The sequence below is a fragment of the Triturus cristatus genome, chromosome 9 (assembly GCF_964204655.1).
Source record: "Triturus cristatus chromosome 9, aTriCri1.1, whole genome shotgun sequence".
NCBI lineage: Eukaryota > Metazoa > Chordata > Amphibia > Caudata > Salamandridae > Triturus > Triturus cristatus.
Genome location: NC_140592.1, coordinates 776,695,369 through 776,723,318, shown reverse-complemented (window position 1 = coordinate 776,723,318; position 27,950 = coordinate 776,695,369). Strand labels below are relative to the sequence as shown.

At 48.0% G+C, this 27,950-nt stretch overlaps 1 protein-coding gene across 2 annotated transcripts in view; it reads left to right on the top strand.

The window, feature by feature from the left end:
• Positions 1-27,950, top strand: part of TMEM260 (transmembrane protein 260) — a 459,752-nt gene that overhangs the window by 341,608 nt on the left and 90,194 nt on the right. For both annotated transcript variants that reach the window (XM_085626148.1, XM_085626147.1), the window contains one exon: positions 23,972-24,120. In XM_085626148.1, the coding sequence (XP_085482274.1) occupies positions 23,972-24,120 (149 nt within the window). The remainder of the gene's footprint in view (positions 1-23,971; positions 24,121-27,950) is intronic.

Below are 27,950 nucleotides of genomic sequence, written 5' to 3'. Positions count from 1 at the left end.
TTTAGAATGTTACCTTTCCATGCTTTATGCTGCAGGAGGATAATTTGCATTAGATCTCCAGCAGCTGTCAATCAAGTGTTTGGCCTTAATTACATGGGGAATCTGCTCCAAGAGCTGGGACTGTGGCCTTGCTATGGTGACTTGTTTTTCTTCCCCTGGCAGGAAGACCAGTTGGGGTGGGCCCAGGAGCTTAATTACATTCAAAGAGGCTTGTCCTGTCACAAGTAAATGTCAAAGGGACACCTGTAACGACAGTCAGTGATCGCAGTAGACCGGGACCAAGGTGCAGTTTCAGGCTGCCTGCGACTGAGTCCTGGTAGGACGCACCGCGTGGATTCGTTTTGGTGAAAGTTTGAAAGTCAAAAAGTTCACTTCAGAAAGGGACTTTGTCATTTTCTGGAAGAACAATGTTGATATTTCTTCTAAGTTCCAACAAAGAATGAGATTTTGTCACTTTTTGAGAAAAAAGTTCTTCCCCATGTTGGTCAGTGCTGAAACTGTAGCCACAGCAGTGGAACTAAAGGCATATTACCAGAAGCAGCTTGGTCTCGCTGGCGCTCTGAAGATTTCTTGCTGAAAATGTGACACAAAACGGGACTAAGTGTTTTTTTCAGAGGAGTGGGGATCCCAGAGCAGAACAAAGGTGAAATCCAATTTGAAACTATGGAATTGTCGGTCTGATGTGTCACATGGAGCGCAAGAGGAAAAGTTTCAAACATTTACAGACTTTCTTCTGGTGCCCAAATAATCACAGAAGTACACTTTAATGGCTCCAGAACATCGATGGAATGCACTTAAAACTCTTAAGATGTCAGGCAGAGATCAAGGTAGGATCGAGTCCATGTCAAGATTCTACTGGTGTGCTGGGGATTTCATGAAAAAGGCCTCTTGCAGCTTGCTGTGCCACTGTAGCCAACATGGAGTAAGTCAACTGACGCTTCGCATCCACATCTTTGTCAAGGGTATAAGTGAGAGCAGGTCCAGTCCTTAAGATCCCCTCACAGGTCTCAAATAACAGGTGCAGTCCTCCTTCTATTCTTCCACAGGTCCAGAGTATTCTGAGGAGGGTATCCAGGGTGCCAGATGTATGACTGGCACAAACTAGTTTGTTGGTGTAAATCTGGCCCTTTCCTAACCATTGAGGTAAACGTTTCCAGAGGCAACCCTACCCACTTTTTCAGAAGTTCCTGTTTGCCATACTGCAAACAATCCCACAGAGTACCTTATTCCCAAAATCCAAGATGGGGAAACCCTCCTCCCCCTGTGCAGAGCCTGTAAGGCCATCTAGAGGTGTAGCAGCTCCTACTCACATATTAATTATATAGTTACTACCAAGAGATTCATTGCTATGTCAGTTACAGCAGTTATAGGGAATATTATTTCTAATTTTGCTCCAGTCTAACAGTAGAATAATCTACCCTGAGCCCCTATATGGTGAATATGCAAAGATTATGTCCTTGAAAATTCTGTATATAAGAATGTCATAGCTGATCAAATTACACAATACTTGTATACACCTCATATATCTCGGGTCTCAAAAGTAAACATTCGGAATGAACTTGAGGTGACAGTGAAAAGAAAAGAGCACAGTCCAATAGAAAGTGTGAGGTCATATAACAGGGAAAATCAAGTTACAGGCAAATTTGACAGGTTAATTTCCACCATAATTGTAATGGCTCATTTTAAACATGCACAATGGGTCATACTTTAACATCTAAGAGTGCAACTGATTTTATCAGAAAAATAATGACTCTAACAATATGCTAGCATACAAATAAATCTGCAAATACCTAAAATTACAGGAATATAAAATTAATCTGGAGTTGTATGTTAGGAAGAAGATGCAAAATTATGGTAATCTCACAAGCTGTACCAGACATTATAGCGAGGTAGATGCAGATTTGATTTTGGTAAGTAATGGATTACTTTTTCAGTTCTGTTTACTTCCTGACAGTGTATGCAAATATGCACATAAGTTTAACCCTCACGAAGAAGTTGTTGAGCCAGATGTTTTTTCAGGTTTCTTAGGATAAGCATTTGTTTTTTAGACAATCTTTTTGGGTTTCACTTTGTTAGTGAACACATTCTTCAAATGCAATCCATTAATGGATACAATGGTGGAAGCCTCAATATCATTCATTCATGAACTCGGTAAAGTTGAAGCAGCCCATGCATTTCAAAGACCGATCACCCTAACCAAAAGACACAAAAGCCTAACTAAAATCATAGCTGCAAGACTGAAAGTGCTCGTTCCACCCTGGGTGCAGCTGGACTAATCGGGGTTCATATAGGGACATCAAACTTTTGATAATCCTAGACTATTGGCCTGTTTAACTCCTGACAAGTCACGTTCAATATTGTTTTACAAAGTGCATGTTAACAGGACAAACATATTAAAAATAACTACGTTGGAAAGTATTCAAGGTTCCCAATGATAATGATAGCTGACTTGTCGTGGAACTGGAAGCTAAGGATAACAACCAAATTACTGTGGAAAACCTGTATATGCTAAAAATGGATGGTGATGATGATTCCTTTAGAAAACGTAAGCCTGGCTCATTCTCTGTGCAATATTGCATTGAGAGTCGACAGTCGTACCTGAAATTGGAAAGACATCCCGAGATCAGGCTACTATAGTTTTCGAAATTCAAAATGCATCAAGCTTCAAATGACTTCCAAATTGCCTTATGAATGACCGCTGGTCAGAGCATATATATATATTTTTTTTTTAAGTTTATTTATTGATTTCAAAGATATAAAAACAGTCAATAATACAAATTGGTACAGAGTGATATGATCATACAATCAAAGCATATTTAATTCACCAGATACTGGTTGGACCTTTCATTCTGGAGGACATGTATGCATCTTTCATTTTGCATTAATAGATGTTTATTTCTGTTCCCCTGACATTTATGTACTATTGATCTTAAACATGAGTCCAACCATGATGCTGTTTACTTAAAAACATCTATAGGTTCAAAACTATGTTTAAGGTAATGAAACATGTGTGCTCTGTGTACGGATTTGAGTCTTCTACATTTTAACAAAGATTGAATTCAATATTGAGTTTCACAATTTGAATCTAGAGTCCATTTACAAAATTGTAACCTTTTATGGTAGTAGTACAAGGCTTATGACCTCATCCAGTTTCTATCACAGAAATACCAAGAGCCATACATTGATTAGGGCTATGGGGAAGCTAAGAAAATTAGAATCTATATGCTCATCCCATGTTTTAGTTGGTGTACTTCGTTCTAGAGGGCACAGGTTGCAACTGATAGCAGCCACAATTGTTTTACAATGGCATAAAAAGCTAACTTACACATCTAGAATGGGGAGATATTGTTGTATTACAACAGGTGGGAAGGTGGGGCAGAATATGATCAAAGTAATTTGCAATAAGGCAGGGAACCATTCAGTTTGGGTTCAAGGCACAAATATACGTGGTTTTAATTCTTAATGCAGATAAAATCCGTTATTGTGCATCTAAAATAGATTTATGCGTCTCTGTCTAAATGATGTCTTTGGTATGCATATAACAACCCCAGAGGGGATATCTGGGCAGACACACTAGTCATATTCTACAGTAAGAAACCTTTCTTCCCCCTCCATCCCCTCCCTCCCATCCTTCCACCTCAGATGACGTCTTCATTTCCACGTTCAGCAAAAACGGTAAGGACTTAAGAGAAACGGAGTAGAAATGTAGTAGAAAGAGGAAAACTTAAAAGTTATGCAGGTAGGGTCTGCTTTAGAATATTACTTGGAACAATTTGCCAACAGAAGAACAGGATGAGGACAGGACGATAAATATCTATATTAGGTTGATATGCAGGAATGAGCAGGAAGCATTGGTGCCCTTTTAATGTCTTCTTAACTAAAATTCTATCATGCATTTCAAATGTATATCTATTATTTTTAATGTGTGCATAAGTCCACATTAAAATGCCAATTGCATGTATACAGTCTTTCTTAATATACATTTTTATTTTGAATGTTTATGTATAGTGGCCATGCTTACATTTATTTTGCAGTGTATAAAGCAATAAAAACAAAGAAAAAAACTTTTCCCAGTTGAGGTGATTGCTCTTGATGCTGTGAAAGTGTTTGACAGGGTCATCGGGCCCTTTATGGGGAAAGGGTTGGAGAAATTAGGGCAACATATTCTGTTATTTATTGTTGGTATTTCTGTAAATCCGTAGGCTTGGGTCAAAGTTAGTAGCAAGCAAATGGAGCGGTTACCTAAGAAGAGGGACTACACAGGGCTGTTACCCGTCACTTCTTTGGTTAATTTTGTTAACTGAAACAGAATCAGGAGTCAGTAAGGATATAAAGGGCATGCATTTTTGGGGAGAGCAGCTTAAACTGCACATTTGCAAATTATAAAAAAGTAACCATGTCACAATGATGTTTCTTTTTTTTTTATAATCAAGTATATTGGTTTTTAAAGAACCGTCATAAAATACATTGGCAGCAAAATCAAGCACGTTATTGGGATAAAATACAGTTGAATAAGAGACGACAGAGACTTGTAAATCATTCTTTAGTATGAATAAAAACACTTGCATATGATTATGTCCTTACAAGAAACACACGCGCCCCTTAGGGCAGTAGATTGAACCATTTGCCCCATATCTTTCCAAAAAGCTCGGGGCAGCTCCGGGCCTCAAAGAGGGGTTCCTCTTGAGTTCCACACCAGTCCACCCCCCGTCTCCATTTCCGTATAGTAGGGGGCTTGGCTTGAGACCAGAGTGCCGCTATATCGCGCTTTGCAACTGCCACTGCTGTTCCTAAGAAGCGCTTCTTGGCCTGGGATCCATCGAGGCCATCAAACACACCCAGGATCAGACGTAGTGGGTCATGAGGAAGCGTCCACCCCAGGGTCTGTGTAAGTTCCAATTCCACCCCTGCCCAAAATGATGCAAGGACAGGGAATTGCCAAATCATGTGGTAGAAGTCCGCAGGGGCATGATTGCATTGCGTGCAGGTCAGGGAGGGCCGCATACGGGCGCTGTAGAGGCGCGCAGGAGTGAGGTAGTCTGAGACCCTCCCAGCGGGCACGTAACAGATCCAGGGATGCGGAACTATTGTTCACAAGGGAGCGGTTAATCCGCAACACCCCCCCTCTACCCAGGTTCCCCATCATCACTTGGGCCTCAAGGGGACTGAATTCAGGGAAGGAGGTGGGAGACGGAATATGAACTCGAAGAGCATGCCTTAGCTGTAGGTATTTATAAAATTGGGAGGTATGAAGGGAATAGTGCTGCTGTAAATCTGCAAAGGATCTGATGTGATTCCCAACCCAGATGTTTCCAAGCTGCGAGATCCCAATGTGGTCCCACCTGCGGAAATCCCAGAGGGATGAGGCCTCTCTCAGCCAAACACCGCACCACAAGGGCGTCTGTCTGGTGAGTTCCCAGTCACATTTCGTGTGGCGCAGGGCTGTGCGCCAGGCCATGAGCACCGTCCGGCTGATGGGGGGAGTACCTGCGGTATGGGAGCCTGTGAGAAGTTGGCCTGGCATATGCTGGTCACTAGTTATAGTGGCCACCTTGCACCAGTCCAATTCGACTCTTGGTAGATAGGTTTAAGACAACCTTTTAAAGAAAGCTATCCTAGTGGTAGCTGTGGAGAGCAGCCTTCAGGCTAAGTCTCTGAGGAATGTAAAGCAGCTTGTTTTACCTTATAATCTCTTGAATTACCAAATGAAAAGACACCACACAGGTATATATATCAAATATATATGTATTTATTTCAAAATATACTCTACTAATCTCTTTATGAGATTAGAGCCAGGTAAACATTCAAAAGATCAACAGTTCTCAATAAATTAAGCACAAATATGGCTGTAGCCCTAGGGGCGTACCAGACCATATACTAAAAAAATGGTGTAACAAACTCGACTTGCAAAATGAAGAGGCCTAGGGCCTTGGGAATCGCTGGGGCTTCACTTCTGCAGTGTTAGCAGGTAAGTAATCAGCCCACAGGAGACGCGTGCAGTGTCTAAACACACATGCGGGTTTCCTATACGTTTCAATGGCAAATGTCGCGGTTTGCAATTTACAGTTCTAGGGCCCTTCGCAAAAGTCAACAAGCCAGCAACTTACAGGGTAAGTATTTCGAGGGCCAACACACACTTGGGCACCAGAGTGCACGAGTTACCTCACCCAGGGAAGCCGGGTGCATAGGTGTCCTTTGGTGTCGGGTCGCGATGCTGTTTCCAATGGAGATCACTGGAGACTTGCTGCTTGTGACGACTGGAGAGGTGTCCGCTGGAATCCGAAGATGGATTGGAGTTGCAGAAGACCTAGAAATTGAGGGGACAGAGTTCAAAGTCACCTGCCAGTGACCGGTGGCCAGCAAGATGGATGACCATAGCTGTCGCGTCTCTTCAGGTCGATGATGGTGTTTTGTCTCTTCGCTCACGAGGTCCAGGAGGGTTCGACGATGACCAGCAGCTGGATTCGGAGGGTCCCACAACGTCTGCAGCTGTTGACGGTGTCGGCACCCGGATTGGAGCCAACAAGCCTTGGCAGCCGCAAGTCTCGTGTGGAGTGAAGATTGTCAATGGTGCAGACCAGCAAGGTCTGATGGACTTACCCAGCGAGGGTAAGTGAGGGCAGGCCCTGAGCAACCAGGCGAGCCCTTGAAGTCGATGTGGAAGTCTTCAGGTGAGTTACTAGCCAACGGGCAAGCAACCGCGAAGACGCCTTTGCAGGAAAAGTTTAACAACAGCCCACGGTCACTCGGGACGGGGTAGGCCGCTGATTTTTGGTACTAGACCTGCTAGGGACTTGGACAACAAATGGTCCAAAGCACAACTTCGTTGGACGTAGATTAGGACTTGCACTCGAAATCAGTGCACGGTTCCCTGGTATTGCTGTTCCTCGTCACTCGTGGGGTCCAGACTCCCCAGCTTCGTTGGGGACTCAAAATGGCCGTCTAGAGGTCAGGAAATCCGCTTCAGGGGACGCAGGGACTTCGGGCTCCGGCGGGAGCGGTAAAGTTTTCAACCGTTGTAGAGAGTTTTGGTGCCTGCCAAGCAGGGGAGTCACTCCTTGACTCCAAGGGAGATTCTTCAGTCTTCCAGAGATAGTGGAACGTCGAAGGGCCAGGATTCTTCTTTGTAGAGCGTCGTTCAGGTGTAATCTAAGTTGCATTGGCAATGCTTGGTATCTTATAGTGAAAAGATGGGAGGGACTAGCTCTATGACCACTCCTCTAGGAGGGTTAGGGTAGTGGGTGGTTACACCCACTTCCCTTTGTCCAGTTTCGCGCCAGAGCAGGGGCAGGTAGCCCCTGAACCGGTTTGAGCTGGCATATGCACAGAGGAGCCTACTGCTCCCCCAATGCAGGACTTCAAAGCACTCTAAGAGTGCACCCACCCAGCTCCAATACACTAAATCCTGTCTGGGAGGTGGTGACACCTCCCTGTGACAGGAAACCCTTTGTTGGGCTCCCTCCACTGCGAGTGTCGGTCAGCAGCAGGAGGGCAGCCCGGTGTCTGTGCTGGTGGCATCCATTTTGTGATGCCAGGGCTCTAGAAGATATCTACCGTGTAGTACAGTGGGTACATGTCGTCCCCTCTAGAAGGGTGGGATCCTACTCCCACACCAGTTACTGGTGTGGGGGTAGGATTCCAAGTTGTTTGACACCAAACACGACATGTTTTGATGCAGTCATTCCAAAGTTAGCATTTACCGCGAGGTTATAATGCACTTAAGAGTATATGGTTTAACTGCATCCACAAACAGCAGCAGAGAATAGACTCTGCCAGCTGCAGAGGGGTCCTGCTCAGGCAGAAGCACCCCCTCACATAGTAAACCAAGCACCCTGCCCTTGGGATTGATAGGGCCTACCATAGGGGTGACTGATAGGTTTATATGTGTGTGTATGGTGAGATATAGGAACCTATACCTCAGTGAGGAGTGCTAACACTACCTCACACATGCTGCAGTAGCAGGCCTGTGGTGTCAGATTGTGAGTGCTTCCCAGGGCTGGCATAATACATGCTGCAGCCCCTGGTAGGCCTGTGAAGTACCAATGCCCTAGGTACCTAAGGTACCATATACTAGGGGCTCATAAGGTACCACAGTATCCAATCACTAGTGCATCTCATATGCACACCAATCATTTAAGGGAGTAAGCAGATAGGCTGGGGTCCTGGATAGCAGGATCCCAGCCAGACTAGTCAAAAACCATTCAAACACTAGGAAAAAAGTGGGGGCAACCATATAGTCAGATTCCACCTTCCTACAGAGCCCCATACAGGTAGGCCTGGAGCTATTGGAAGTCCAGTGATCGGAGCTCCACCTGGTATGCCGTCGGACCAGCCGCCCGCAAACCAGTCTTGAATCACGATGAGTCTTGTGGCCAGATAGTAAAGGTGGAGGTTGGTTACCCCCATGCTCCCATCGTAGGGAGGGATGCGGCAGTGTGCCAGGGACATTCACGGTCGTCTGCCCCCCATAAAAACCAGGTGAGGGTACTATCAATTTCACGAAACCAGCTCCCCAGGAGGTGAAAAGTAATATTTTGTAAGATATATAAAAAACGGGGGAGAACCATCATTTTAAAAAGGGCACTTCTGCCAAGGGGGTTGAGAGGTAGGGATTGCCATTTCCTGAGGTCCGCCTTAGCCTTGGGGACCAGGGGCGTAATATTAGGGGCCCATTAAAGCTCTGGAAGCAGGGCGACCCACACCCCCAAGTACTTGAATGACTGCTGCCGCAAGGGAAAGGCTGTTTGCTAATCGAAGCAAGCACGGGACGGGTGGAGGGGGACCAGAGTGGACTTCGCCGGGTTGAGCCGAAGGCCCGAAACCCGTTCAAAGGAGGGCGTCCAAGCATCGTGGGCCAGAGTTCTCGGGATCTGCTAGGAAGAGGAGGACTTTGTCGGCATAGAGGGCGATCTTGGCGACCTGGTAAGGGTCCCAAGCTCTGCCTTGGATGAGGGGGTCCTGTCGTATGAGAGAGGCCAGGGGCTCCATCGCTAGCGCGAATAAGAGCGGCGAGAGTGAACATTCCTGGCGAGTGCCCCTTTGAATGGGGAACGCCTCCGAGAGCACACCATTATTTAAGACCCTCGCCTTGGGACTGGAATATAAGACACGGATGAGGCGCTGAAACGGAAGACCAGCACCTCTAGCACGTCCCCCAGGTAGCTCCAATCCACCGTGTCAAATGCTTTTTCAAAGTCAATGAAGAGCAAAGCCAGATACGAGGTGTGACGGTGGCGATGTGCAAGGGCAAGATGGAGGCGGCATATACAATGCCGGGTTCCGCGGGCAGGCATAAAACCGCATTGGTCCGGGTGGACCAAATCGTCAAATGGGGCCGGAGTCGCTGAGCCACGGTGGTGGCAAAAATTTTCACCTCAGTGTTGATGAGGGAAATGGGACGGTAATCTGCACAGGCGAGGGAAAGTGGTTGTGTCTTTGGGAGGACCACAATAGTGGCTACGTCTGTTTCCGGGGGAAAGGACCCAGTGTCCACCACATGCGTGAACAGTTCCACTAAGTGTGGGACTAACATGTTGCGATAGGTTGCATAGTATTCTTCCGGGTAGCCATCCGGACCTGGCGTCTTACCGGAGTGCAGGAGTGAAATGGCCCCGTGTATCTCCTCTGGGGTGAAGGGGAGATCTAGAGTCTCTGTGACCGTCTGGGGGAGCCGAGGCAGCTGGGTCCCAGTTTCGGACAGCAAAGTGGCGAGGGAGGCTTCAGGATGTCGGGCTGCGGAAAGGGCAGCGTAGTAGCCTGCATAGGCATGGGCAATAGCGCCATAGCGGTTTAGAGGCTTCCAGCGAGATCTGGCAGATCTCTTCACGGAGCAATGTAAGCTGCCGGGCGGAGTCAGGGCTGTCAGTGGAAGCCGGGGATGCCTCCAACTGTGCAGCACGGGCCTCCAGCAACAAAGCGGGTGGCCACGGCCTCTCACTTCACATGGACCAAACCTCTAGTCGTCCCTAGTATAGTGGCCTTGCCGGCCTCCCACAATGTACCCGGTGAGGAGACCGAACCCGCATTAATAGAAAAATAATGCCGCAGTTCCTGCCCGAGGGATTCAACGAACTCCGCATCTTGCAAAAATCAAGCGTTTATACGCCAGGCTGTACGAACGCCATCAGGGGAATTCCCGAGACTGAGGAAGACAGGGGAGTGGTCCGAGATGCCTCGGGGTAGGATAGTAGCCCCAGAGATCAACTGACAGTCGGTGGCCGGCATCAGGAGCAGGTCAATACGAAAGTGAGTATGGTGGGCAGCCGAAGTGTGAGTATATTGTTCCCGATGGGGGTTCCACACCCTCCAGGCATCGCAGAGCCCCAGTGCGGATGACCAGTCAGATAAACGCTTAGCAGAGGCGAGGCGGGACACCGAGAGAACACCTGTCGTGTCGCAGGACGGTTGCTGAGAAAAGGTGGAAATTACGAGTGTAAGACGTCGAAGGCCAGACGGCGTTGTGGCGGGGGGGATATATACGCACAGGAGATTAAAAGGATGCCCTTCGATCTTGAGTGAAGGGAAGCCCATTACGAAGCAATATGCCCCCCCCCGGAACCCAGTGTAAAACCAGGATACCAGACCCTGTCGGACCATTAGCGGGCGAGGAAGGTGCAGTGAGTGCCCAGGAGGTGCATTTTTTGTAGAAAAAGGATATCGGGCGCATGGCGTTGGGCGCTGCGAAGGCCAGCAGTTCATTTTATGCGGTCTAGTAGGCCATTGACGTTCCACGACAAAATGTGGAGGGGTCTATTTAAGGTGGACGCCATCTGGGTGGATAGAGTGTGGGAGGAATAGCGCGTGAGAAAGCGGACCCGGGTCCCAGGAGCGGTAATACCCCATAGCCAGGTCTCGGGGGTGAAACTCGTGTGATCTGTTAAGTCTCATGTCGTCATCGATGGCATGTGTGCGTAGAAGGCTACAGAGAAAAACAAAAAACGGCGGCCTGTAGGCGGCCAAAAACAATAAACAAATGGGAGACAACGGTCTGCCCACCCTCCCACGCCCCCCAACACCTCCACCCTACACTTCTGAACATGAAGCATCTGTCACCCTGAAAAGGAAAACACCTTAAAACAACAACACACTAATGGGTCTGATTGCTAAGCTAAAACGATTAGCAGAACATGAACGTGGCATAGCTGGACCCCTCCATGTAGTCGGATAGGAGCTTTGTTAACAGCTGCAAGTACATTTGGAACAATTAAGCAACAGAGGAATACAAGTACGGCTTGAAGCTACGGCGATAACCAGTTAGCGGAGCATGGTACAGGGCCCTTGCCTCGGGCCCCCTCGTCGTCTCCGGTTCCATGGAGCGTGGGGCTCCTTGACAAGTCAGAGTCAGATACGGCAGGGCGCAGTGACTCGGAGGGGTCCGGGATACGGCTCAAGTCGATCAGGGATCCAGTCGAGTTGGGAGTTGCAGACCTCTGGGAGAGAGCATGAGGAGGGGGCCAATGGGACACTGCACCTGGTGAGCGGGAAGCTTCACCACGACAGTCACCCCTCTTGCGGGACCGAGTTCGGCATCTCTGGAGTTTAGGCAGTGTCGGATGAGGCTGCATAGGGTCTTGTCGGGCAGGGGAGGGGACCAGTCGGTTCAGGATGGAACGTTCCTCCGTGAGCCAGGTCCAGGCCGCTTGGGGACTATCAAAGAATATTGCCTTGTCCTGAAAAACAACTGAGCCGGGCCGGAATGAGGAGACCATAGCGAAGACCCAAGTTACGGAGCTTCTGCTTAACTTCATCATAGGTTCGACGTTGGGCCTGCACTTCCCTGGTGTAGTCTGGGAAGACCATGATCTTGTTATTTTGGAATGTCAGTGGACTATGCGCCCTAGCCGCCGTAAGGATGGCGCCCCTGTCCCGGAAGTTGAAGACCCTCAGGATAATGGGCCGGGCAGGAGCCCTGGGTGGTGGTCGGGGGTCCAGGGAGCAGTGGGCCCGTTCAACCGCGAACCAGGGTGAGAGGGACTCTTTGGGCATCCACGATCGCACCCAAGTCTCCATGAACGTGTCCGCATGGCCTTGTTTAACCCCCTCGGGAAATCCTATGAGGCATAGGTTATTTCTCGACCTGTTTTCGGCGTCCTCAGCCCGACGGTGGAGCTCCGAGGCCTGGGTCTAGAGACGAGCCACCTGGTTCTTGAGTTGGCTTATGTCGTCCTCTGCCGTGGAGATGCGCGATTCCACCTCTGTAATCCGAGCCGTGGCGCTGCGCAGGTCTTGGCGAATAAGGGCCATATCAACCCTCACCTCGCCGATCTTGTTTTCAACTGAGGCCTGCGATGTGCCTATCGCCTGAAGGATAGTGGAGAGATCACCCCCAGCGGGGGCAGGAGTGTTGGACGCCCCTCCTCCAGGATCCTGTTCATTCGTGGTGTACTGGTCCATTTTGGTTTGGGTTTGAGGGTTGGGGGTCTGCAGGGTGCAGTTCCTGCCCATCGCACCAAGGGTGTAGTCCAGCCACTGCACGGGCAAGGGGGCAATCCGCAACCACGGAGAGGAAAGGGGGGGACCTCCCCGACACCCAGACTGTCGATACTCTGGTCCGGGCGCTCAGGTCTGCCCCCCCCCCCCCGGTCCTGGTGAACTTCCGGGCTGGTCCAGTACACATCCAATGCCCCGGGTCCATTGGCAGGGCCTGAAAGGATCAGGAGACTTTGCCCGGGAGTGGTCAGGCCGGTGCAGACAGGCAGCAGCAGTGGGGGGCCGAAGACGAGCCCGCAGCAGTAGGATGTCCTCAATCAGTGGATGGGTAGAAGAAGGGAGGCCCACCCCACGGGGAACACCACCGGCAGGCCGATCAGGCGGGCCCTCCCTCCCACACCAGCCAGCGCTCCCCTGGGGGCACCACCAGAGCTTCAAGACGAGCCAAGGTCTCCCTCGCCGCTACCCGACACCGGTAGCCGGGGTCAGCACGTCACAGGGGGGCCGGGACCCTCACCAGCTGCATGTAAGTGCGGATGCGCTGAGCGAAGCAATACAGGAGGAAAAAGGGGGGGGCCTCAGCCAAAACCTCGCCCCCCACACATCAGCCCCCAGCCGGTCCCAAGGCTTCCCTTCTACTCACCGGGGGTTCAACAGCGGAGGCCGAATCAGGATTCACTGCCTCTCTTCAGGTCGACAGTCCACAGAGGCCAAGACAAGGCCTCGGTGCCACTACTATGTCAGGCGGTCAGGAGGTGGTGCAACAGCGATCAGAGGTGCAGGACCCCAAGCAATCTCCAGCGGTCCTGGGCAGGCCGGCACAAGAGGGTAGTCCCCAGCAGGCCCAGTCACATAAGGGGAGCAGGTCAGGCCGGGCCGTGGTGGGAGAAATCGGCCCAGACGCTCAGAGGGAGCCTGCGAGGCCGGGCCACCGGGGAGAAAAAGTCTGGGCCCGTTCCACCCCGTCTCGCCGCTGCCCGACTGTGGCAGCCGATCTCGGCTGATCCGGCCAAGCAGGGTCCCGACAGACCAGAACCCAAGCCGCCGGATCACGGTCGCCAACCAGCTCAGGGGATCCCCGCCACCAGCGCTCGCAGGGCTTACAGAGCGGATCAGGCCGGGAGCGTAAGGGGTTAATCAGACCCCGATCCTCCACTCCACGCCGCTGCCCGACAGCGGCAGCCGAGCTCAGCCACGCCCCCAGTCACCGCAACTCACCACCAGGACGATCTAGGTGATCCAGGTCTACTCCAGAGGTCAGCGACAGGAGCAGGCAGCCGGGCGGGTGCTCCGCCCCCGGCTTTCAGCGCAAAGGGCAGGCCGAGCCCCGCGATTCCGAGCCCCGGCACTCCTTCACCTCTCACGGATCTCTGGCAGCACCGGACAGCAGGTGGGCACGGCCACCACCCTGATGTCGCAGGGGAGGCCCCCAAGGTAAGGATCAGTGGAGCCCAGGCCGTTCAACTCAGGAGCAGGCCGCCGAGGGGCCGCCATTTTCTGCTCACAGCCGCGGAGCAAAGGGCCAGAAACAAGGCGGTAGGGGCTCCAATCTGCCCAGGAACCAGCCCGGAGCACAGCAAAAGGAATAGGAGATCTCCTCTAGTGGTAAGCAGGGTTCGATGGCAGCTATTAACGGCGGGTGCAAGGCAGATGAAGGAGGGGGTCCGGAGCACTCTTCGAGTGTGACCGCCATCTTGACGCCTCCGCTCCACAATGATGTTTCTTACTTCCAAAATAATTTAAAGCATTAAACACATTTTAAACAGTTTCTGTATCTACAGCAAAGTTCAATAAGCATGAGATGCTGAATATGGCTTTATGTAGTGAGGAGCCCAAGAGATCAAAGCAGATGCCCTGCACCGTTTAATGCACTGTGCAGCATAAGTCTTTGTTTGAAGACACCTCTCACGCAATTAGGAAGCATTCTAAAGAAGATTTAGTAAAATGAGGTATACACTGAGGGGTTTATTCACAAACTGGATATTGTAGTACATTTTGTAGTACTACAGTGATACTACAAGCAAACTACAAAATGCTATTCACAGACCTTTGTGTGATATTTGCGCCTTGGCCTCTCCTATCTTTTTTTTGTGTGGAGATCTCCAGTCCGACTGCGAAGTCTCCTCACATGTAAGTATAAGTTAAAGTTGTAAATGTTGGCCAAACTAGGGGAGCATCTGGAAAATGGGAAATACTTATTACTAAAGAGAAGGTTTATGGAGGGGTTTATGGCAGTTAGGGAGGGGCTTATAGAGGGACATGTTCCCATGCACAAAAGAATAAGCCTATTGCTATTTACAAATTACACTTCTAAAGTTACTACAGCCAAAACAGGCTCCAAAATGGTAGTAAATTACTCTACCTCAGAGCTGAAGTAATCCCAGCACCGCACAAGGCCAATCACTGGTACTGCATTCCCTCCCAAAGACAATAATGGATTTGGGGACTTAAAAAGAAGCCCATAGAAAATAACATTAAATTAAATTATTTAAAATAGTTACAAATATAAATAAATATTATTTAAATATATCAACATATAACATTTCTATTTAATTTTTCTATATTTTAATCTTTTTGCATTTAAAATATTAATGTTACAATTGTTATTCAATATAATTACATTATTTTTAATACATTACCTTGAATAATTATTCATGCATTTTTTTCACTTTGGTGTGAATTTATTTTCCAATTTACACTTGGAAAAAATCATTTTAATATATTTACTGTAATTATGTATTTCAAAATTTAGTTAACAGTGCTGAAGCATTTTTTTCTTTCGTCATTTAAAAATATTCTTACAAACTTTTTCCAGGTTTTATAAACTTTTTTACTTCTCCTTATACTTTCGCATTAGAAGACTCCGCAATTGAGGCGGATATCTTCGTATGGTGATGTCTAGGAAAAGGTTCTGTATACTTTGCGATAGGAAGATGTCGGCAGTGGGGGTAGAGATCCCTATCCATTATTGGCTCTTAGCGTCCGTGATAATAGTGTTAGTTTTGTGTGGTTTTTAGGTCTCGCCTGGCGAACGCAGCGCGAAGCGCTGCTGTCGCCAGCGAGATCTATTGTTGCTGACTTGCCTCGGAAGCGGGACAGGAGATGTGCACGCGCAGGCTCTTGGCGGATTTGAATTGGTGTACGCGCTTACAGCCACGCGGCGTGCACATCTCCTGTCCCCCTTCCGACCACGTCAGCCCTGTTGGAGCGGCCCGCTGCAAGACGGGGCCGCTCATAATGCCAAAAGGACGCTGTGCCTCGATCAGGCACCAACAATAGCCCACACGGAGCCCCCCAGCCCTTCTTCACTCACCGGGCTGCTCTTCTGGGGGGGGGCTCCTCCTCGCGGCTGCAGCACTTTTCTTGCGGGGCTTCCCTGCACTCCCGGGAGCCCCGCGCTGCCGTGGGCAGCCTCGGCCGCCGCAGTCTTCACCCGGGCCCCCTCCTGGGACCCGGGGCTTCGCTCCACTCCGGTCGCCACCGCGGGGCACTCCCTTCAGCATGGGAGCCCCGCGTTAGCATGGCACGCCGTTTCTCTTCCTGCCGGAGCAGGCCCCGCCCACGTCCCGGGCAAGGGCGTCTGACTTCCGGCTTGTTCTTCTGTCCGACTGAACTAGCGATCTGTTCTGCAATGTTGTGAAGCGCCACAGAAAGGGCTTCAGGGTGCTAAGGGATGGCGTATGTTGGCCGGGGCAGCTGCAGCGGGATGGGACAGGGAAGGTAAACAACTTTTTCAAGGTTTGCTGGGGGGGACGTCATTAATGACTGCGGCATTCAGACTAGTGGTCGCCCATTCGTGCACTTTGAAAGTATGCAGGGTGCCATGGTGGACTGTGTTTTTTGGGAGGGGCAGTGGTTCATGCCCCTCCCCAAAAGATAAAACCATGCGGAGGGGAATAACGCTGAAGAGGGGCGTGCCTGTGCGAGATAACAGCGGGAGCGTACTTCGATGTATCCTAGCTTTTTGAGAACATCCGTGACACTTTGGGTCTATAATGGTCGAAAAGGTAATGGATGAACAATCCTCCACGCTGTTAAAAAAGTAATAACATATTAGAACAGTCACCACCTTTTTTCCTTCTACCCATAACAAATAGTATTCCTGCCTGGAAGCGCCATGCTTGGGTCTTAAAAGCGGACTTTTGAACAAGCGCTGCTGAGTTGTTAATGCAGGTATACATCCGCATGTGTGCCCAAAACATTACTTCCGTTCCAGCAAAGCACTCCACGGGAGGCCAGGGGGCCACCCCTCTCGATACATGAATCAGGCATAATGTGTACGTTGGCTAAGGGAGAATGGCTGCAGCCATGCTGGTAATATGCTTGGCGATCCAGGGGGCGCTGTAAAGGTGCTGCTGAGAGGGTGCTGCGTAGGATGGATAGTGGAAATTTAAAACACCAGCAGGTACTGGCTGCACACTTCGATGGGGACTGTAGGGGGAGTGGCTGTTTACCTTCTCAAAACTCACAGCTTCCCAGAGGACTCCTCTAGGGGCGTCTTTCCATGGCGTGACAGGCATTCTCACACGGAAACTGCAAGCTATCTTCCTTTTTTCACCTCCTTACACAAAACACTTATCGCTCACACATCTACAAACCGCCACTACTAACCACAGCGCTTCACATATTGCTAACAACACCTGCCCCCAAGCCACAGCATAGCCCGCCGGCGCCTCCTCTACTATCACACCCACACTGCGAGCTCCACCCTCCGCAAATGCATCACAAGCCATTGCCCACCCACCTCCGTGAACATAACGGGCACTGACAGCCCTTCTCTCACACATTATGCCAGCCTCCTTCTGCACACTGCGCATACTCAAACAACTTGTGTGCATACTTAAACAACGCATCTTCCTCAAGCCACAACCCCTCTTCGCACCTACCCAGCCCTTCCACTTTTACTCCACACCACTGTGTTTTCCAGCCTCTTTTTACCCTCTAACCTTGCATCCTATAGCGCAACACCCACGGAACTACCCGCCCACCTCCTATGCACTCATCAAGGAGTAACCCATGGTGAAATTTTCTTTTCTACACTTCATCGTAGTTGCAGCTTTCTATACATATATTGGTCTGTGGTTTAGGAAAGTAAATGAGCAAGAGTTACACTGGTGTGAGTGAATGTATGGCATTATCATTCATAAAACTGAGCTCCTTTTACCTTTTGGCGCACTGATGAATTATTAATGGTCCAGAGTAAACTGGGTTTTCGTTTTTATTTAACGCACAATATATTGCTGCACTTTAAAAAAATATATTTCGCTGCAGATAAGGGCAACAAGCAAATGGGTCAGATTTGTTGAACGAAAATGTTCTACTTGGGACATCAAACATATGTATTGGGGTGCTGGGTGCTTACCACTGCAAGCACGAATCAGTCTGTCCTGCTCTTTTCTTGAGACCACGAATAAACTAGGATGATGCATTTGTTTTGTCTAATTTGGCCCTATTCCTGCTGATAAGGAAGACACTTGCTCAGAAATTATGCACACAAAATTTAGACTTCAGTGATAGCAAACTATGCTGCTGTAAGAAGAAGCAGTTAACGTAGTAAAGAACCTTCATCACCTGCAGGATGCCAGGGGTCGTTTGCATTTGCAGTTCACAACAGGAATTACGTTTTTTTTTTTACATTGTAGGGCCATTTTATGGGATTTTGTGTATATTTGGAAGTCAGCACAAGGACCTTGGAGTATTTGCAATGCAATAGGTCTCGTATTTGCGAGACGTTTTTGGCTTTGTAAATGACAATGCCTTTTATGTATGTGTTTTGAAAAACCTGCAAGCGGCGCATAGTCATTGCCTGGCAGTAACTGCACCTCTTTTGCTGCCAGCCTTACTTCTCGTAAGCAATGGCTATATGTACAAAGTGCGTGTTTACGCACCGCTTACAGGTTTTCAAAACACAAATAAAATGCATTGCCCTTTACAATGCCAATAGCTCAAACTCTGGCAACTGCAAGACCTATTGCATTGCAAATGCTTGTTGTAGAAGGTGCTATACTGAAATGCTATGAGTTCATGCTCTCTGAGCAGGCTATCCGTGTACCACTGAATCACCACCTCAAGAGAGTCTTGGTTCTGAAGTTAGTGGGGTGTATCATCCAGTGAGGGAACTGGGTCGGACTGAAGACGTGTTGGTTAGAAAGTGATGGCCCTCAGCCTCTTATGCCTCCTCACCACCCACTAACCCCGAAAGCCGTAGATTGCCTTGAGCACTGCACCATACCTGATCACAGTATAGGTGTGAGCAAGGGTCAGACTGGCCTATAGGGCAGTCAGGCGGTGCCCAGTGGGCTGGCCTGACATATCAGTGTGTTGGCTGGTTTGTTAGCAGTTTGTGGGCAGGTTTTATGGGCAGGTGGGCTTTTTTTATACTGTTAATTTGTTATGGTTTGTTATTATATGTAAATTTGTATGGCACAGCTAATCACCCATGGTATCCAGAAGCTGGAGTAGGTGTGCAACTAAGGTGCTGGGTGTCTGGCCCGCACAAATTAGTCAAAGAGCGAGGTCTTCAGCTTCTTTCAGAATTTAGGAAGTGAGGAGGAGGCCCTGATGTGTTGAGGGAGGTTGTTCCAGGACTTGGATGTGATGTAGGAGAATGCTCAAACTCCCGCTCTGATTTTATGGATGCAGGGGGTGTGTGAGAGTGAAAGTGCGGCTGAGCACAGGTGTCTGGTGGTTTGGTGGAAGACAGGCAATTGTTCAGGTTTGCACGTTCGATGTTGTACAGTAATTTGTATGCATGAGTGAGGAGTTTGAATTGGCTATGTTTATGGATGGGGAGCCATTGGAGCTTTATGAAGTGTTGTGAGATGTATGTGTGTCGTGGGAAGTCAAGGATGAGTCTCACTTCAGCAGTCTGGATGTTCTGGGGGTGGTTTAGGAGGTAGTTGGAGATTCCAGCTTTGAGTGCACTGCCGTAGTCTAACCTGCTAGTGATGAGGGTTTGCTTGCTGGTGCGTCTGGTGTTCAGAGGTAGCCCTTTTGTATTTTTTGTGGAACATGCAAAGAAATTGAAAGCAGGAGGAGCTGACCGCCTTAATGGTTTCTAGTGTGGCTGAAGTGGGTTTTGGGCCCAGCTCTTAAGGCCACAAGATGGAGTCCCATGGAGAGTTCTTGTACCCGAAGGTCAGCACTTCTGTCTTGTCATAGTTTCTTTGCTGTGGTTGCTCCATAATCCTTATTGTGTGTGATCCAGTAGGTTGTGGTGTTCAAGGAGGGTAGTAAGTTGTCTGTTGATGGCCTTCTCTATCTCATTGGCTGTGGAAGGAGGTAGAGAGATGGTACGCAAGTTGCTCAGCTCGCTAGTGTTGGCTGATATTTTTTAGAGTAGGACGTCGGCTGCTGCATGTTTTGAGTCTTCTGGTAAAGTGGCAGTTTGATGGAGATGTTGATGTGGGTGAGGGGGCTGCTGATTGGTGGTCCTCCCATGTTGTTGAAGTGGTGAGGGCATTGGTTCATTGGTGCCGGGAGTATACCGTTTTCATGATCGCTATGGTATCTTCTTTGGGTAGAGTTTTATATTCAGCCAGGTGATTGTCTCGGTTTGTGGTGGTAAGGCCGTAATGAGATCTTTGGGGTCTGATTTGTATTTGGAGTTGCTGTATATCTTTTCTATTTTGCTGTGGAAGAAGTTTGATAACTTTTCCCAGAGTTCCTGTGAAGTGGTGATGGTGTTGGCTGTGGCCCCTGGGTGGTGAATGTTTTGACAATTATGAAGATCTTGCTTCTGTTGGAGCTCAAGACACACAATTGATGGACGGAATGCAGAACAAATCAAAACATTCACCCCCAGTCAAGAGATTTGGGTTAAATCCATCATTCTTTTGCTCACCATGCCACCCCAGTTTAGACCTGGCCATATGCACATCAGTCTTGACCCTGTACCTCATGGGAACAGTCCAGCCCGAACTGCCAAGCCAGGTCCTCCCTGGACCGGAAGCAAGCATCCTAGGACCTGTTTCGGGGTTTCACCCCTCTTCAGCCAGGATAGCTTGATTCCAGTTGCACAGTGAACCCCAGACCCACGTCTGGGCATACCTGGCACACTTAGGGCGAGAAAGCAAAAAACACACATTTGATGGGACGGAATGCAGAACAAATCAAAACATTCACCCCCAGTCAAGAGATCTGGGTTAAATCCATCATTCTTTTGGAGCTCACCTCTAGTAGTTCGGTTAGTGCCCTTCTTTTGATGTCTCTCAGAAGGTGGTGGTAGAGTCTAAGTTTGGCTATGTATGTGGTTCTGGCGTCTGCATCATGGCTTGTACTCCATTTTCTTTTTAGCGACTTGTAGTAACGTTTAGATTCCCGGAGGTCCTCACTATACCAGCTGGCATGTTTGTTGCTACTTCTTTGGGTGTTGCTCGTGATGGGCGCAAGGGAGTCTGCACAGTTCTTGATCAATTTGTTAAAGTTGGTAATGCCCTTGTCGAGGCTGCCGGTGGTGTTGGACTGCTCCATTTTAAGGGCATTGAGCCAGTCTGCCTTTGTTACAGCTCTGTCTGGATAGGTTGATGCTTGTAAGTGCGTTGATGTGTGGTGCATTGATTTTGAAGTTTATGATGGAATAGTGGGTCCATGTGACCTGTGAGGAGAAGTTATAGGTGATCCAGTCACTGGTGGTGAAAATTGGATCCAGGGTACGTTCTGCGATGTGTGTCAGGTCTCTGATGAGCTGGGTGAGTTTGATGTTGTCCAGACTTTCCAGGATGGCTGTTGGAGCAGGAGTCGGTGGACAATTGTGAGTCCTCCTCCTGGCGAGTGAGGGCTGTCCTGTTGTGTGATCTTGTAGCCCGTTGGTTGGCCACGGTGATGTCTGGTGTCGATGCAGTGTTGAACCCGGTTTCCAGGAGGAAGAGAAGGTCTGACGCCCTATTGCTGAGGAGGTCACAGATTTCGGTGGCATGTTTGCTGAGTGAACAGGTGCTGAGAAGCATGCAGGCGTGTGGTTGTTGGGGTGCTGGTTTGATGCGTTGTGAGGCAGTTGCCCGAGTGGGAGGTGGTGATGTTGGCGCGCTGCTGCAAGTGAAGCAGCAGTGTGTCATGTGAAAGGTCCTACCATGGTGTGTTGTGCGGCAAAAGTGGCTCATTGGGTTGCGCGAGCGGAGGGTCGATGCACTGCAGCGGCTGGGGCTGGTCGGACCAGGGTTCCTGGCATTGGGGGTGGTTCAAGCACAGGCAGGGTCGTCTTTGGCATGCCCTCTGTATGTACACGCTTCACAGTCACGCTGTGGAAACCTTTAAGTAGGTCCTAGGAGGGAGTAGCACGTGGTGGAGGCAGTGATCGGGGCTATCAGCGCTGGAAGAGAGGTGCAGCAGGAGAGCAAGTAAGGAGCAGGGGGAGACGGGAAGAGGCACTGGGAAAGGTTGTGGGGGGAGCGCAAGGTGAGCGTGAAGTAGGAAACAGGCATGACGGGAGTAGCAACAAAGGAAAGAGTAGAAAGAGACTGTAAAAAGGCAAAAAGGGTGGCAAAGTAACCCAGAGAGGCTGAAAACGGGTGAGAAAAAAGGCACACAGAGTGAGAGAGAGAGAGAAGAGAGGACGTGGCACAAGAGGCGGAAAATGGAGGTTGAAAAAGGACAAAAAGAGTCAAAGTAAGCCAGAAAGGCTGAAAACGGAGAAGAAACGACAAAGATTAAGAGAAAGCGCAGAGGGAAGGTGGTACAAAAGGTGGCAAAACGTATGGAAAACAAGAGAAAGGCATAAGAGTGGGCGAGAAGAGACAAATGGAGGGCAGAGAGAAAGGAGGAGAAGCAATAGCAGCAACCGAGAGGTGTTGAAGCCTCAGATGAATAGCCGGGTCCAAAAGGGCCTTGACTGGTCGGAGGACCAGTCCAGGTAAGTCTGGGGCTGGGCCTAGGCATCCGCTCCCTGATATTAAAGCAAACATGGACTTGCGGCAAACACAAATGCATGTAGTCTCCCAAACCTTGCAAAATATTCATACAGCGTGTCTCTGGTATGCTCTTGGGGGTCCCATTTATTTTATTGCTCGGACCTATTTTGTCCCATTCCGATACTAGGGGGTCGATTAGGATGTAGAGTAGATCGCCACCACCCGCATGGCGGTGGCGATCCGCCCTACATCCTACCCCACCCGCCACCCATTTCCCCCCCACCATATTAGTATGGCGGGGGGACCCCGGCGGACGGAAAGACCGTCCACTGGTTTTCGTTCAGTCACACAGGTGACCGGGCAGAAAAGGGGCTATATATGTTGGCGGTATCTGCTAGACACCGCCATCCATATTAACTTGGGAAGCGGTGCATGGCTTTCCTTGGCGGAGACCCTGCCATGAAAAGCCAGGCGGAGTCTGCTTTCGGGGGCTCGTTGCGGGCCCCAGGGTATGTGGGGGGGTGCACATGGGGGCACCTATGGTACCCACCTGCATTGTCATGAACATGGTGGCAGGTACCTCGCGGTGCCTGTCACCTTGTACATGACAATGCACACAGTGCATTCCCAGCACTGTGGCGGGCGGTGCTGTGAGCACCTGGGAATAGAGGATGCCACTGCCGCGGTGGCATCCTAATTGCAGGTCCGGTACCGCCGCACCACGGGCGGCCGGTCCTGCACTGCTAGGGTGACGGGCGGACTAAAGTCCACCCGCCATCCTAATCGGCCCCTAGGAGTCAATAATTCAGAACTGCCGGTCAGTCTCGAATGCATGCACTGCTTAATTCACAGCATGCGTTTGAGTGCTACGCTTGAACTCAAACGGCTAACAATTACTTCATTAAGATCTGAGAGTGCGGCGAATGCTCCAATGAGGACAGTGGAGGCTTCTGGACTGCTGCCCTCTGATTAGGGTTTTTTTTCAATTGTCCCTGTGGGTGTTGCATTTCTCTGCCGCCCTTGAAAGAACAAAATGTGCTATGCTCCTTTATAGTGAGAGACAAATTTCTCTCCGCCTTTGCGCTTTTTTCAGAGAGTTAATGTGCATTTCTTTCAGCAGGATAGCTGTTAAGAATATTTGACACATTTTCTTAAAATAAATTAACTTAGTATGTAACCTTTGGGTGGCAAGATTGAATTTTGCCACCATATTTTCTGATCTAATTTGGTTGTCAATTCTAATTGCCTCCAAGTAAAGGCATCCTTTTGTTGTTGTATTTGATTTTTTTTTAATTCATGTTGTAAACTTGAGACGTCTGGGGTTAAAGTGCTAGAACCAAAATGTCATCAAATATGGGTTTTAGGTATGACGTAAATTAAAATAATTGACGTACCACTTAAATGATCTGCCTTCATAGAAAATGGGATTGTTTCTAAATACATTTTTGCTGCCTTTACCGTCTAGTTGTTTCCTCCTTCTCTTTCGTATATGTTTGTTAAATTTTAATTTTATTTTTAAACAATGTAGGAAATCTGTGAAACTCAGGTTGCGAAGGTATCTTTTGAAAAACCATGTGCATTTCATTGTGTGAATTTCTGTTAATCTTAATATTTAAAAAGGAAAATTCTGCCTTCGGTGGAGTGATTTACAGCATATTTCACTCGGTGCCAAGTAATGCGTGTTTATTTTTCAGATGATGACTTATGAGTGGTATTTGCCTAAAATGACTAAGCATCTCCCAGGCATCGTTTTTCCGGGGAACAAATGGAATCCTGTCGAAGGAGTGTTTCTTGATGGCAAGCGCACCTTTAATCTTGAGCGTCTTCTCAGAGTCAATAAACAGTAAGAATTTTTAACGCAATACAATTTCTTGCTACAGTCCTTAACATACTCGCTCATGCCAAATAATGTATACATCTCCATTTTGTTTTCTTTGTTACACGGGGCACGTTCAAGAATTATCAATGACATCGATTGAGCTATTTAAATGCAATCGATACAGTCCATACAGTCCATACAATTGAGACATCCAAGTTCTCTGTGTTTAAACGTTAGGATATGATGAAAGACTAATTGTGTTGTTGCTGGTTCTCCTGCAGGTAGAACACAGAGAAAGGTTTAGAAACACAGGCAAAATACACAAGTGTGAGTGTGAATGCAATGTGGCTCTACTTGTGTTGGCAACTTCTTGGCCCACCTTGTGGCAAATTTGGTATGCTCTCCTGCCCAGGGTTGGGAGGTTTTCACCTTGATGACAGGATTGTCATTGGCATGCCATGTGTTTGAGATATTTCACTGTGTCCTGTTGTCCTTCGTCAGTTGCATAGAGGTTGCTTGCAAGAATGCCACCAGGCACCTCCAGTGGTGTTGGTATGTTCATGGGTAGGTATGTTGTTATGTTCATGGGGAGGTAAGTGGTGGATGTAATGTTGAAGTGTTAATTTTATATCCATACAATGATTTTCACAGGATTTGTACACCCTTCACATGGCTGTAGGTCTAGGGTCAGGTTCCACTGAGCAGTAGTGCCCTCTTCGTTCTTACAGTTTGTTTTCTGGATGATGTAATGCTGTCCATATTTCATGTGTAAAGTGTATGAAGTTAGATAATGTTCTGTTATTTGTATCTCTGTGCTCTTTGCCTATACTTTTTTTTTTAAACTTCACTTGTAGTATGCGTTGACTTTGTCCAACTATTTCCTCAATAGATATGTGCTACTCTACAATACTCCGACCATTCGGCAATGTTTCTCTTCACACATTTTGTAGGTCTAAGACACTGTTGTCTATACATGCTCAGTTAGACTCTTCATTTGTATGATGGTGACCAAGGCACAGGGATTCACGAGGTAGGGCCTGTGCCTCCTTCGAAAGGGTTGAATCCAAGATATTTTCCAAAATCTGTGTGGTGATACTTTTTTAAAACTACATAGTGCCTGTGGTGTGCCAATTATAAAAAAGTATGTATACATATTTTTACATTGTGGCATATTGGGGCATCCACCTCCCATTGTAAGTACTCTCATGTAAATAACTTCTGTATTGTCCGTCTGAGTAATTAATATTTCCCTGCTTACTCAGACATTTGTACAACGATGCAGAAATACTTTAAATGAAAAGAATAAATACAAATATAAATACTGACATACAGCGATCCACTCTCTGTCTCAAGATAGATATATAGATATATATTACCTACTGGCGGTCGCCAGTAGGTAGTTATAGTTAGGACCAAGTTTCCATAGGAAGACCATTTTTTGTTTTGTTTATAACTTTGGCGTTGTTTGATGAATCTTCAGGAAATTTTCCAAACTAATTCTTTGTTCATATCAGCTCCTATGTGGGAAGTTTGGGGGTGATTCGTCAAGGGGGGGCTGAGAAAAAAGGGGGGTCCCAAAACGTGTTTTCTCCATGTTAATTTCCATAGGAAACTTTAGACAAGGCTACAGGTCGAACGGGTGAACGGAATTACCCCAAATTTGGCAGGGAGAAGGGTCTTGGTCTAGAAAGCACGCTTTTGTTTATTTGGTGTAAATCCATTCAGTAGTTTTTGAGAAATATCGAAATTTACAGATATCGATATTTGGGAATTCTGCCATCTGATTGGCTGAGGCGTTACGAGCACGAGCTTGCTGCTTATTGGTTGTGAGCGCTGTGAGCGGTTGCAACTAGGAAGTGTTGGCTGCCATTTTGTGATTCCGTTGAAGCGATTAAGGGGAACAAAGGGTGAAAAGAGTAGGAAAGAGGAGGGTAGGAGCGCTGTGAGGTCTGTGGGGTGGTTAGGGTGTGTTATACAGGGAGTGTGAAGCAATGTACTCGCCCCTACCGGTGTGAAAGTGCTGTTTTGCCCAGAGTGAGATGGCGCTGAGGTGAGGTGCCGGTACACTCGTGGATGAAACCGTGAGCTGATTGCTGTAATCTGATGTGCTCTGGGCACTGTAGGATACTGGACGCTGTAACATAGCTGTGCAAGTGGTGTTAGTATGGGTTTAGAGTATAGTGGTGTGAGCTCTGTGTGGTGGTTAGACTGTGTTATACAGGGAGTGTGAAGCAATGTATTCACCCCTACCGGTGTGAAAGTGCTGTTTTGCCCAGAGGGAGATGGAGCTGAGGTGAGGTGCCAGTACACTCTGGATGAAACCGTGAGCTGATTGCTGTAAACTGATGTGCTGCTGGCGCTGTAGCATACTGGCCGCTGTAGCATAGCTGTGCAAGTGGTGTTAGTATGGGTTTAGACTATAGTGGGAGTGGGAAGCAAACTACTCACCCCTACCTGTCTGAAGATTCATATGGAGTGTTTTAGCAAGCAGTAATAAAGAAATAATCGTGAAGAATATAATGCAGAATGTTGCAATGCCACAGAAGACAAATGGTGAAATCAGGTGTGTTTAAGAAAGTGGCTGTGTGGGATAAAGCGATGGAGTCTGCTAGTTATATAAAAAGTGTCTTTATGTAAGTGCCATAAATGGAACCACTGGTGCAAGAGGTAAGTCATCCAGCTGAGGCAAACTCCAACCGCTTCTGCTGTATTCAAACCTAAGCTCCTGCATCAGTCAATTCCACATTATATGTTACAGTTCCATGTGACATAAACAATACCTATTAGACATGAATGACTGTAAATTGTAGAATGAAAATAAAGGTAGGATACGATTACCACACTGTGCCAACCAGTTCCTAAATAATGATGTGTTTTTTGATCTTGATCGCCCGCTCGTGAGCAGAGGCTGAGGATGAGCTAATTTGTGTGAAAGGGCTTCGTGGATAAGAGGCAGGCAGAGAGACGTGTGTACAAAGAATAGATATGGTTACAAAATGGATGTCGGGTTTAGGCTAATTTAGCAAGTAAATAGCGTATTTGCATAGGGATACATCATCCATCCCTGGTTAGTGTGGAGAGGTAAGGGCCAATAATGAAAACAGAGTTCAAATGCCTAAGCATACTTAGACAGTTATTATATGAAAATAGTTCAATTGAAGTGTATTAAAAAATTTAATAGGAAAATGTCAAAAAAGTTGGAAAAAATCAATCCAAGAATAAAGTGAATTTCTTACAAGTCTTGGAGATTGCAGTCCGGAAATTCTTCAGCAGCTTGAGATGTGTAATGTTCCAAGAGGCGATTGTTGCCATCGTGTGAGAAAAGCGAAGCGATCCAATTCATATCCTCGAAGGGACAGTAATGTTCCTCGAATGTTGGAGCGGCAATTTGAATTGGCAGGCAATCTGCGATGTTGTCAAAGTTCGCACGTTGCAGGAGATCTTTCGCGGCTGCGCAGAAATCCCATTCCGCCAGGATACCTTTTTGCGTTGCATCTGCCATTGCTCCACTGCCCGAACAATCAAGTTCATGGTTTTCAAAATACTCCATTACCTGCTGGATATCGGGAGCGTTTGCTGGGATGTTGGCAAGGCATAGATCCATTCGCCAGTCGATTGGGCAAGTTTTGCAATAAAAAGATGGTTGCACGCAGATTGTATATGGGTAAATAAATGTCATGTTGTAGCTGGTTCCGATAATAGAGGCAGGCAGCCGAAAAGTTGTTCCATTTTTTAATGGTATTGATGTAGCTTTGCGTAGAGGCGTATTTTGTCGGAGATGCTTGTTACCACAGGGAGCTTAGCCATTTTTAACAAGCCAAAATAGTAGTAGGATGGCCGCAACCAAGTCGAAA